This window comes from Pezoporus wallicus, unplaced genomic scaffold, assembly GCF_028554395.1.
Source record: "Pezoporus wallicus isolate ANWC-B61680 ecotype Strahan unplaced genomic scaffold, APGP_CSIRO_Pwel_v1 contig_5069, whole genome shotgun sequence".
Classification (NCBI taxonomy): Eukaryota; Metazoa; Chordata; class Aves; order Psittaciformes; family Psittacidae; genus Pezoporus; species Pezoporus wallicus.
The window spans coordinates 3,093,704-3,105,838 of NW_026642361.1; the positions used below are offsets into that span (position 1 = coordinate 3,093,704).

Genomic DNA, 12,135 nt, shown 5'->3' on the forward strand with positions numbered 1-12,135 from the left:
CTGGGTGAACGCAAGACCACAGGTACTACAGAGGGCAATAAATACTTAAAAAGGATGCCATTCTTCACGCAGTCATTCCTCTACATTGTTGTCCACCGCAGGGAAGGCAGCCGAAACTCTGTGCTACTCTGCCACACTGCTGCACCTTTCCCAGATGGCAGCTGAACAGGTTCCTTTGACTTCATGTGACCAACGAGGGTCAACAACCAGAGGGCTGCCAACAAACCTCGCAGAGCTCTGGGCTGGAATTCCACCTTCACGGATGGTCTTCACAAAGGTCTCCAAGCTCACACAAGCTGCAGCTGATGGGGAAGAGGCGGCCACCATGCATGGTCACCACACAAGGCTTGCTCTGTGAATGTGAGGACTCGACCCCACACTGTGGAGACATGTTGGGTTTGCCTTATGGGAAACTTAGGGTTTCTCGAGGATGTCTAAGCTTTACCCAGCAGTTTGAAAAGAGGTGATGGCCAGACTTTAGGATGAGGCCGACAGTGTCATCCATCCAAAAGGGCCGTTACAGGACACGTCCCTTCGGCCAAGGCCCTTCATAGGGGCCAGATACCTCCTCTCCTGGCTTCTCACGCAACTTCCATCCCCTGCGGCCAGCCCTCCGGGCAGCTCCTCACCCTGAAGCACCGTCCGCTTGCCGTCTGACAGCCCTCCAGCCGCAGCGCAGCTAGGCACGTCCCTCCCCACCGCCCCCGGCCGTGGCGAGGCCGCGCCGCCGGATCCGGCCCCCGCCGATCCTCCCCTCCCCGCCCCGCGGCGCTGCAGAGCTCCCCGCCCTCAGCCTTCTTTCAGCCGCCATCGGCCGCTGCGGCATCCACGGGGCTGTGGGACCGGCGGCTGCCTGCCCCACACCCCCGCGCACGGCCCGGCTGCTGCGGCCCCTGCGGCCCCTGGGACTCGGCCCTGAGGCGAGCGCGGTGAGGCGAGGACTCCCCGCCAGGCCCAGCTCCGGTGGCGCAGCGATGCCGGCAGCCCGCTGCGGGCCCCGCCGGGCCGCCCTGCGCCCGCTACATCGTGGCGCCCCGTCTGTGCCGGGCCGCCCTCCGCTGGGCACCTTCTCCGCCCCGCTCGCCTCCTCCTCCCACGGAGCCACCCTCCTCCTCCGCCCCCTCTCCCTTCCAGCCTCCTCCCCGCCCTTCCCCGCACTCCACGCCGGTGCCGGAGCCGCGCGTCACTCGGGCTCCAGCCCCGCCGCAGACATGGCGACACTGACAGCGGTCCAGCCGCTCACGCTGGACAGAGGTAAGCGCGGCCGCTGCCGCTTCCCGCTGCCGCCGGGCCGCCCGGCCGCCCTACAGTCTTGCGCCGTGCCCGGGGGCCGCCGCGGCGGAGTCGGGGGTCTCTCCCCGCAGTCCCAGCGCGCCGGGCGCTGCTGCCGCGGCGGCTCTGCCGGCAGCGCCGGCTCCAGCGGAGGGCAGTGGGGAGGCGCCTCCCCGCGGGGCTCAGGTGGGTGTCAGGAGAAAGGCTGAAATGGAGGAAATAAAACTTTGTCCGGGCATGGGGTAGCGCTGGCATCCCTCGATATGTGGCTCCGCTGCCAGCGTTCCGCTCCGCGCCGCTTTGCGGGGCGCCGGGAACCCTCCTCTGTGCCCCTCACTCCACTGCTGCCGCCCCACGGGGCTTCCCCTTGGCGGCCCCGCGATACCGGCCCCGCCGGTGGCTGGGCGGTGGTTGCTCCGTGGCGGGGAGCCGGCCGTGCCGGCAGTGAGTTGGGAACGCGCACCTCGAGAGGAGACGGGCGTTTGGTGGCTGTCTGCTTCCTTCTAGGGGGCTGGCGAAGGGGCGAGGAGTGTGGAGAAGAGGTCAGTGACTGTAACTTCCCCGTTCGCTGGCGTTGGTGATGTTCCCCAACCTTGCAGCGCGTCTGTGTATTCTTGTAGACAACTACTCCTGTAGTCCGGGTTTGGAGAGCTGCTGGTGCTTTGCCAGCCTTGACAGTGTGTCAGTAACCTCACCAAGGTAATGCACGAGGGTGCTGAAATCTTGAAGTTATGTTTAAATTCAACTTTTAGCTCCAGGCTGTAAAAATTGGCTCTCTCCCCTGCAGTGCCTTTGTGCCCTTGATAAGGCTCTGCAGAAATGTTATTAGATTTCTGTGGATTACTGAGGAGAGTAATTTACCGTTCTGATTTGGTTTGCTCCTATGGCTCCATCAATTAGAGAGGCCAAACAGCTTCTGATACAGCATCCTGAGCTGTCAGGGTGTCCTTCTAACTTGCATCCAGAGCCTCCGAGAGGCTCCCAGCTCATCTAAATCATGCAGTCTTGAAAGCATGATTGAGGCAAATGCCTTTAGAAAAGGTTTTTAATTTTTTTTATTTTATTTATTTTCTGGAGGATTAAGATGGGCTTTTGAAGCAAGATGGAGAGCTTCTTGCAGTAAAATGTGTGCAAAAGAAACCTGATGAACTCTGTTTCAAAATGGTAAAGGAGAGGTAGGTACCTTTTCTGGAACCTAATTGAGAGTAAGGCACCTCACAAAGTACTCTAAATAGTTTGCTGGATGACTCAAATTCCAACATTAGTAGTGGAGGAGAATCTGAAGTTATTTTTAGTGAAATAACAAAGTGCTTTAAATTAAACGGCTCAGAAATCCAGTGTGTAATCTACAGTTTCACCCTAATACTGTTTTCAGTAAGCGGGACAAATCTATTTCCTGGCAAAGGGTTGAACAGATGGCAATCCATTAGCAAACCTGGCTTTTCAAAGGAAAGTATTACTATTTCAGAATTACACATTTCTTTTCATTAGTAAAACTGTGCTTTAAAAAATCCACAGTACACAGAGATGAAGATGACTCCCAATTTTAATATAAGCATCTCTTATCAGTGTCCAGGATATGTCTAACCATTTGGCAGGGGTGCCAACATCACAGTCCCCTGGTTGTCATCCAGGGCTGATATTAGTGTGAGAGAGATAAAACGTTGCTGAATGATAGGATGTGACGTGCAAAAGGAAAATACAGACAAAAAAAAAAAAAAAGAAAAAGATACTGCACCTGGCTTGCAGAAGGCTATTTCGTCAGAAGGATGCACTTCATCATCTGTAACATGTTGCTGCTATGTCAACTGAAGAGGGTGGGCTGAAGCAACCCCAGAAGCAATTATACCAAGCGCAGTGCTTCCAGGTATTTCCTCTGTAGTATTTCTTTTACGGAAGGAAAGTTCCATATGGTGAGATTTTCCAGATTTCAGTTGGTTCTATTAAAACAGATACAGCTATGTTTACTGTCACTATGATTTGCACAGATCTGGTGTGATTTAAGCGCAACCCTGAAAAGTCTTGTACACTCATACTCGTTTTGCCATGTCTCATGGAGAGCTCAACACAGCAAGGAAACAGCAGACGTTTTGGGAGACTTGCCATTAATAACCTTGCATTGCTGGGGAAATTGTTGCTTGATATCCATCCAGGAAGTGTTCTGCATTTCCGCTTGCTTAGGGGTCGCTGAAATAGGTACATACAGGTACGTATAGGTACATACATCATATAGCTACACATGTCAGAAATCTGAATTACATTCTGACACGATCTCCTCCTGGATAAAACATATATGCTGTATTCTAGTAAGGAGATGGGAGCTTTCTTAAAGCCTGACATAAATGGCATTCAAACCTGTATGGTAAAATGAATTACCATTTAAAGGTGAAGGGCATGTTTTGTGTGAATGATTGAAAGCCAATTACATTCTGGGAGATTACTTCAGTTCAAAGCACAGGAATTAATTTCCTTAATTCCTGCCATCATGTGCCTTTCTACCTGCTCAAATGTGTGCAAGTTCCATTAGGGCTCTTTAATATGTGGAACAAGTTCACAAAATAATGGAAATTTTAATCACTTACAGTTTAATCTCAAAGGCTTTGCCTGACCTTTGCGTGGTGCTCTGCTGGGAGGAGAGGCAGGAATCAGCAACTGATTCAGGAAGGAAACAAAAATGGATGGACCTGTGTGTGGGTACCACTTAGGGAGGGTGGTCCCAGCATTTGGGACCTTTGGAAGGGAAAAGCTGCCTGACACCTGCCTGATGGGTGTCTTCTAACAGCCAAGTAAGTCTCTCCATAAAAAAGAGCACCCTTCGTCATCTTTACTGCAAATGTCTTGCATCCTGAATCTGTACCACCCCATGAGTAATCTCCAGTGTCTATCAGAGTTAATTGGAGCAATTATTTATGTTGATTCAAAGCTTAAACCCTAAAAGTGTAGGGAACTTTTACCTTGTTCCAGGTTGAGATGGGAAGTTACTGCGCTTTCATAAAATGATGAGCAAAAAAAGTAAGGTTGGGTTTATTTTTCTGTTTGTTTTTTTTTTTCCTTTTTCATTTTATGTTCAGGGTTATGGTTTTTTTAAGTATGTTCCCAGCTTAATTTACCTCCATTAAAAAAAAATAAAGTGGTCACTGAAAACCAAAAGGGAAATGTTTAAAAACACCTGTACACTTATTTTTCACATATACCACAGGTCTGTCTGTAATAAGAACATGGTTGACACTGATTTTGGTCACATATCTGGTTGCAGTTAGTTGGCATTTTCCAACAGTATTTATTTATATTGGCATACCACTCGTCACATCTTGCATCTTGTCCTTCTCTATATGGGCCAGGCAGTGCCGCCTTAGCCTCTCCTCTCAATGTCCTTTGTCTTCCACAGAGGCATTGCCTTAGCCTACCCCACAATCCACAGTTGCTGCCTTCCCCTTCATTGTCCAAAGGCCCACGTGTCCCTTGCATGCTGTCTTCTGTTGCCTTGCTCTTCTCAAAGCTTCAGTGCAGTATCTCTGTGCATTGCTCAGAATCCTATCCATTTTCACTGTTCAACAACCCAGTTTTCTCCTCTAATCCTCTTTCTTCTGCTGTCCATGACCATCAGCACCTCACCAGCTTGATGCTGTCTCAAATGCAGCATACACATCCAGCATCAATATTCTGCTTTTCTCCAAGTGCGGCGTCATCTTGTCCAGCCAGCTAAGCTCCCTCATGGTTCTCCGAGGTCCTCCTGTGAGTTCCTGTGTGCTGTAGGTACACATTGTGAGCAATTAGAAATTAAAGGAAGCTTGTTGTGGGTGGGGTCACTTAAAGGGTGTGTTAGGACAGCCTGATGGAAACATTTTCTGCAAGTACCATTACACTCCCAGAAAGATGTTGGGAGAGAATAGAGTGCTGTGCTTCCCTTGGCACTCATTTCAGGAGTGATATGGAGGTCTGCAAATTGAAGCAGACGTCTTCTAGCTATGCATAATAGATGTTCCTCTCTACCTGAACTTTCTTATTTTGCTAAACGACTGGCAAATTTTTCATAAAGCTTATCTTACTTTGAATTTTACTTGTGCTTTTCTTTCCAAGATGAAAATCTGCTTTGAAAGAAAACTGCTCAGATTGTTGCAAAACCTCAGTCCCGGTTCTTGTCTGCACAGGACCAGGAAAGCAGCAGCTTCAAAAGGGCACTTTCAAAAGTTCTTGTTTTTGAAAATGTTATACAATTAGCCTGTGCAAAGACTGTCTCATGATTAAGAGAGAGGGAATATCTTTTCATGTGAAGAAGGGCTTTCAACTGTCTTTTGTTAATAATCCATGACCTATTATGTTTTTCCTTATATAGTTACTATTCATGTCACTGATGGTTTCACATCTTCATGTGACTGAGAATAAAACAAGAAATTTGAATAGGATGAATATACAGTGCCGATATTTTAATCCCTGTGAAGTTTCATCACAAGTTCATAGCTATTGGCTATTGACAACCAAATTTCTCTCACTTTCAAGTATGTCCTTGGAAACTGGAAAGACTTGTTGCTGTTTGGCTGTAATGTAGAAGTAAATTCTCTTGGGCTTTTATGAATGCAAGCAAATAGTCTTCCAGTGGAGTGGGTGTCCCAAAACTCCCTGAAAATCTTTTATAAAGCACCATGTTCGGTAATGATGAACGAGAATACGAATGAGCTTGGAATTTCCATTGGCTGTTAGAGGTGGCAGACAGACTGTCAGATGTGGTAATGCCTGACCATTAATATACATTGGTACTTGCTAGAGTAATCCTTCCTTCCTCTTCATCTCCTCTTGTCATTTTTCTTCTCATTACATCCTCATAGCCTACATGAATGGGGATTTTTTTTCCCCATCTGTGCCCATATGTGTGTATATAACAGAAATTTTATTGAACATAAGTTGTGATAGATTGTGCATATATTAGTAAAATATATATAATACTGGAAAAAATATATAACGTACTCATCAGGAAAGGAAAATCAGGTTCATAAAGTGTGAAATACAGTCCTTGACAGAGGAACAACATAAGGCCAGATCTCTCACATGGGATGAAGCCCTGTGGAGCAGTGCTAAGCGATGTGCTGCTCCCCGCTTGGCTCCCTGTCTGTCACAGGGATATCTTCTCGTGTTTCAGCTTAGCATGCTAAAATTGCGAACTGCTTTGGCAAGTGCTTCATGCATTAAGTCTTAACATTTCTCTGTTTGGTATGCCAACTGAGGACATATAAATATACAAACACATTCTTCCAAGAAAGAAATAAAAAAAAAAGGCCTATTGTTTGTAGAAGCAGAAAAAAGTGACAATTCTGGTCACAGTCTGAAATGTTTGTTTTTTTTTTTACATCAGTGTTTCAACATTTATCAGATTTTTTAAAATGTGTTCTTATGGAGGGATGGATTAAAGTAGCCAGAATAAGCTGGTGATTTATGGGTGGTGACTGGGATGTTTTGTGAGGATCCATGTAGTCAAAACGTTGGTTAGTTAAGTGTGCAGTTCAGCTCTTGGAGCACTGGAGCTGGAGTAGGGGCAAGTACCTACCTACATGTCATCTCTGGGTTCCATAAGCCGTGTAAAAATATGTGGTTTGAAAACTTAAATGCACATGTACAGCTTAAATGTCCCTGGCAGTATGGGCCTGACCCAGAAGAGATGCCACCATGTGCCCCAGCAGCCAGAAGAGGTGTCACATTTTGGAAGTGTAGAGGGGGAATTACCTTAAATTTCCAGTCATGTTTCCTTCAGAAACACGGAACTAATAAGGCAGATGCTGGTTGTGTGGTCAGGAAGTGTTTGTGTGGCACCTTTGAAAGAGTAGCCAGCCTTGTGGCTGACCAACAACCATGCAGGGACTTGCAGACTTCAGTTTCAACTGATGTCCAAGAGACATTTGTATAATTACAGAAAAAAGGATTAGCCTCTTAATGTAATTGTAGGTAAACAGTTTGCTTAATTCCATCATAGTGCTTGAGTTGGACCCTTCTGATGATGTTATCAGACAGAAACTTATTTTGAAAATGTGACAAATTATCAGCTTTGTGCAGAGCATAATTTGTCCTTGGAGTTTACTGTTTCAGGACATGTACATGCCCATCACTCATTAAAATAGCTGACTCTCAAGCAAGTGCAAAAAGATACAAATGCAAGCTTTTGGCTGACCTGTGTTACTCAGATACAATGTTCTTGTAGGTAATGCAATAGAAATATGAATTGTAAAAAGCCATTGCTTTTAGTTAACTTATTAGAAGCAAAAATAAGAGAAATTGAGGATTTTTAGAGGAAACCAAGCAAAGGCACATAGATTTTTGAGAAGCATGTAACTGTAAATTTGAAAGTCTGTTTTCCATAACACAGGGCTGATATGTTTCAGATATGCATTTTTGACATTAATAAAGTAATACTTACTAATGTGCTGTAAATGGTATGTGCATGTATAAATCCAGACGTTTTCAAAGTTAATCTCAGTGAGTTTAATCTTGAGACATTTGCTGGAGAGTCAGCCTCTGAATGAGAAACATTCAACTGCTAATTCTCTATTCTGATGAAAAAAAAATTGATTTAGAATTGCACGTTTACATACTAACTTTTTTTTTCCTGAGTATTTAAGCCACAAGCTTGGATCATAGATATGTTAAATGTGGAGGGAGGTCTATGTACATATTTGGAAACTTGTTTTACCAGGGACCAAAATGGGGTGGCTAAATAAACCTTAAGTTTCTCAAATGCAACTCAGCAGGAACTGCATACAGCTTCTCATAATGCGTTGTTACCCTAGCGCTACTTCATAAGAAGAAGAGAAAAAATCTGGATTAGAAAACCGTGTCTTGAGAAGAGATTAGAAGAGCATTGTTCTTTATTTGAAAGATGGAATACTGAAATATCCATGAATACATAGAGCAGCAAAGCATTGATTTTGTTTCTGTATAAACATGGATAATTGTTTAACGAAGAGTGTTGCCCAAAATAGGCTTTAGATTTATTTCTTCTGAACCAAAATTAGATTTTTACTGGTTCTTTTCAATAAAAGTATATGTTTAATCACTGATCCTTCACATCTGCTGACTCCTTCTTTTTCAGCCATGTTTTCGGAAAAAGTGTAAATCTCCTAGACCTTAAGGTATCAGTCGCTCTACAATCAGTTAAGCACTGGGGACGAAAGTGCTTGAAATAGGTTAGATGAATGACCTTGGCCATCAGCAGCAGTCTTAGTCCTCAGAAATTTATGTACCATCATCTCTTAACTTATCAATAGATTTGGCAGCAGTGTTTTTGTGAAATGGTATTTACTGAATCAGCGCAGGAACAAAAGGATAACATAGCTGTTCCTTGTTACACACAGAAACTTGTGTAACAGACCAGAGAAACTTGAAGAAAGCATGGTGGCTTTAAAATCTGTGAAGCAGTCTTTGGAAAAAGAGCTGGGTTTATGTTTGATCCCCTCTGAAGCCTGCTAGTCTTGTAACCAAATAGTAATAGCTCCAGAGTTTCTACTAATTTATCCAGCACCTTTTGCATCCTAATGGTACAGCCATGTCAAAGTATGCCAGGTATGCTCCTTGTATCTTAGGTAGATAGATACCTTGTGAAATCAGGCTGCAACCTGAGATGAGTTCCTGATCTCCCGCGCCTATTCTCAACGTCATTCCACATGTAGGACACCAAGGAACAGTACTGCAAAGGGGAGTGGCAGTGCGCTCTCTGTTTCTCAGAGGGGTTTTCTGTTATTTCACAGAAGCATAGAATGGTTTGTATTGGAAGGGACTTTAAAGATCATCCAGTTCCAACCCCCCTGCCATGGTCAGGAGCACCTTCCACTAGACCTCGTTGCTCAAGGTCTGGTCCTTCAAAGTTGTGTTTGTAAATTGCAGTTGCAGTTCAACATAGACACAGCTTTCTTCTATGATCATATTTGTTTCAAAGTTAAAAGTTAACAGTGGTTAGGTGTTGACATCTACCCACAGCATATCTGTACTGTGTAGTTTTGCAGGGATTTATTAACAAAGGATTTTATTTGTATTACTTTCTTCTCACTGTTGTAGCTTTTCACATACGCACTTTCAAAGAGCAGGGTTTTTTTCTTTCCTGAGAAATTACTAGTATGTAGCCAGCTACCAGAGGGATTCAAACTGAAAAAGCAATTTCCTTAAATCCACTAAAATTGAGGAGAGAATATTAACTCTCTTCTTGTTACATGAGCCTGCAGATAGTCATATAGCTATGTCTATGTAACGACTACATTGCATCCATTGCATTGCACAAATGCCATCATTTCACTATTGTCTCACCAGAGTCTCAAACCACCTAGAAAAACAGATGCTAAAATCGCGATGCTTGACTTCAATTGACAATTGAAGTCAATTGTATTGTCACTATGTACCGTTGCCAGTAGCCCACAGCCATGTTTCTCATCTTTCTGGTAATAACAGAAAAAGATTTAAGACTAAGATTAGCTGGAGAGATAAGAACTGAGGAGAGGCAGCAGGAGACTCTAGTAATGACTGAGCAGAGAAGGAAGTGTGAGTTACTGCTTTGGCTCAAACACGGTGCCTGTTGTGAAGGAGAATTAACATCCCTAAGTTAACCTTACCTCCCTTTGCGAGACACCTGTTGGGGCCTTTTTTTACCTCTTCATGTGTTCTTTCCTGCCAAAAAAAATCTCTCTGATGCAAACTAAAATCACACACAGTGTGGGAAAAGCATGAGGTTGCCCATATGGCCAATGGTGTTGTTTTGTGATGTGCACATAGGACACATAAATACTTGCTTTCGCTTAGGCAGGCTTGCAGAAGAAGCAAAAACTGTTTTAGCTGAAAAAAAAACCCAGATTTTCATTCTGTTTTTCTTTGTTCAGGCAAGCTTATTCCTTGTCATTATTTCTACTTCTGCTTCTCTTAGTCAATTTTTTAATTCCTTCACTGATTTTAGTGTTTTTCTCTGTATGTTTGTAGTTTAAAATACAAGAGCCAGCATTCTGTTAAATAGGGTCCTTGGGGTATTTAATATACCAGCCTTTTTTTTCTTTTAATATCTGGGATCTGAACCTCTGAAGTGTTTACATCTGTAGTTCCAGCAAAGTGTCCAGTGTGCTTTTGTCTAGTGTTTAAAGCCACTCCACTCCAGTATGGTGAGTGGTGTCTGCTCAGACGTAACTGATCCTACAAGATCAAGTGATGCTGTGATCAGGAGACAGATGTGGCTGGAGGAGAATTACCAAGGCATCTCTTTGCAAGACATCAGTGGCTCCATGAGGCAGTAGACAGCTTCCTTGCTTTCACATAGTTCAACTTGTAGGAACTTACATCATTAAGGCCAGGTCTATTCACTATACTGAATTTCTCAGGGAGTTACAGCTTTGCTTCAAATGATTTGCTTTTTGCATTTCATAGTTTCAGGAAGTCAGACAGAACACCATTTTATACGTGCTATGTAGGCAAATACCTGCTTTAAACACCTGTCTCTCAGTTAAAAAAAGGCTTACAGAAAGACTGAGAATTACAATAAATGACACAAAGCCTGAAACTACAAAATATCCTGCTTCTTGCAGGAAACGGGTTAATTTTTTATGTAAGGAATTAATAAATGCTCATGTGTTCATTATATATAATATATATTTATTTGAATACAAAATAAACTTCTAAATGCATGTTATCCTTTTTATCATAATTTTAGCCAACTGCCCCAGTCAAAAAATGGACCAGAATCATGTCTCATCTGTTCTATTCAGTAGTAAGTGGTTAGCTATAAATCATAGTTATGATCACAAAGATCAGATATAATTAAGCAATATAAAGTCAAAATTACATACAAAGGGGGGGAAGGAATTTTACATTCCTTTCCCCTTTCTCTGCAGCTCATGCAGCGGAAAAAGTATGACATTCTCTTAAGTACTGTGTTCTTAGATGCCATCATTTTCAATAGTCATCTATTCTTTGCATTTTCAGCTTTGTCTTCTAATCTTTTCTCTTAAAGGATAATTTGGTAACTTGTTTTCACACCAGTGCTACATTCAATACCTTCTGTACAAAAACAGTGGGTGCTGTCAAACGTAAATGGTTGGTGTATGTGTAATTTCTTGATTTCTCACAGATGGCAAAATCTTCTGGTGAAAATTTTCAAACTCATTTATTACCTCCTTATCCTGATTGCTTTAGAAATGGCAATGAGACTACTAATTTGGAAGAATAAAAAAATATATCTGTTTCAAAATGATTAGATTTTAAGGTTAATTTTAAATGCCTGTCTTTGAAAATTCTGAATTGCATTATTACTCTTCAGGCTTTAGATTAAGCCAGTGGAACTCATTGAAACAATCCTGAATTACCCATTAATTCAAACTCTACTGTTATTTGATTTATTGTTATTCTTTTAAAAAGCAACAATAGAAATGTGACAGTTACCATGCTGCAAGTATCTCATGAGCTCTGAATGGCTTTAGGAGCTCTGTAAATCCATCTCTCTCACACACACACACATATGCACACACACAAGCAACCAAAGTCTGAAAATTGCTGACAAAGATGCATCTGTGATGTCAATTATATGAAGATTTCAAGGGAAAAATGAGGACAGGATCTAGCTACCTACAGCAATGGATATGCTAAGAAGATTAACCAAAGTAAAGCAAATACAGTTCTCTCAGTTGGCCTTTATGGTAAGTTAAGGCTTTGAAAATCTCTAGCTGAAGAGAATAGAAATCACTAGTTAAGAGAGTGGGAAGTAGGGGAGAGATTACTCAAAATACTGTAGACATTGTCAGGTTCAGAGAACAGAAAGGAGCATGTTTTTTTCACTTAAGGGAACCTGCCTTTTGAATTTTGCATTTGAACAAGCTAAGCAGAGTATTCAGGAGCAGTATGCCTCAA

General features: G+C 43.2%; 1 protein-coding gene across 2 annotated transcripts in view; it reads left to right on the top strand.

Moving 5' to 3' along the window:
• Nucleotides 1–770: 770 nt before the first annotated feature.
• Nucleotides 771–12,135, top strand: part of LIN7A (lin-7 homolog A, crumbs cell polarity complex component) — a 49,313-nt gene continuing 37,948 nt past the window's right edge. Inside the window, exon 1 of one of the 2 annotated variants that reach the window (XM_057429409.1) lies at nt 771–1,254. In XM_057429409.1, coding sequence (XP_057285392.1) covers nt 975–1,254 — 280 coding nt within the window. In that variant the 5' untranslated portion in view covers nt 771–974. The remainder of the gene's footprint in view (nt 1,255–12,135) is intronic. The other variant, XM_057429408.1, reaches the window with a different exon arrangement.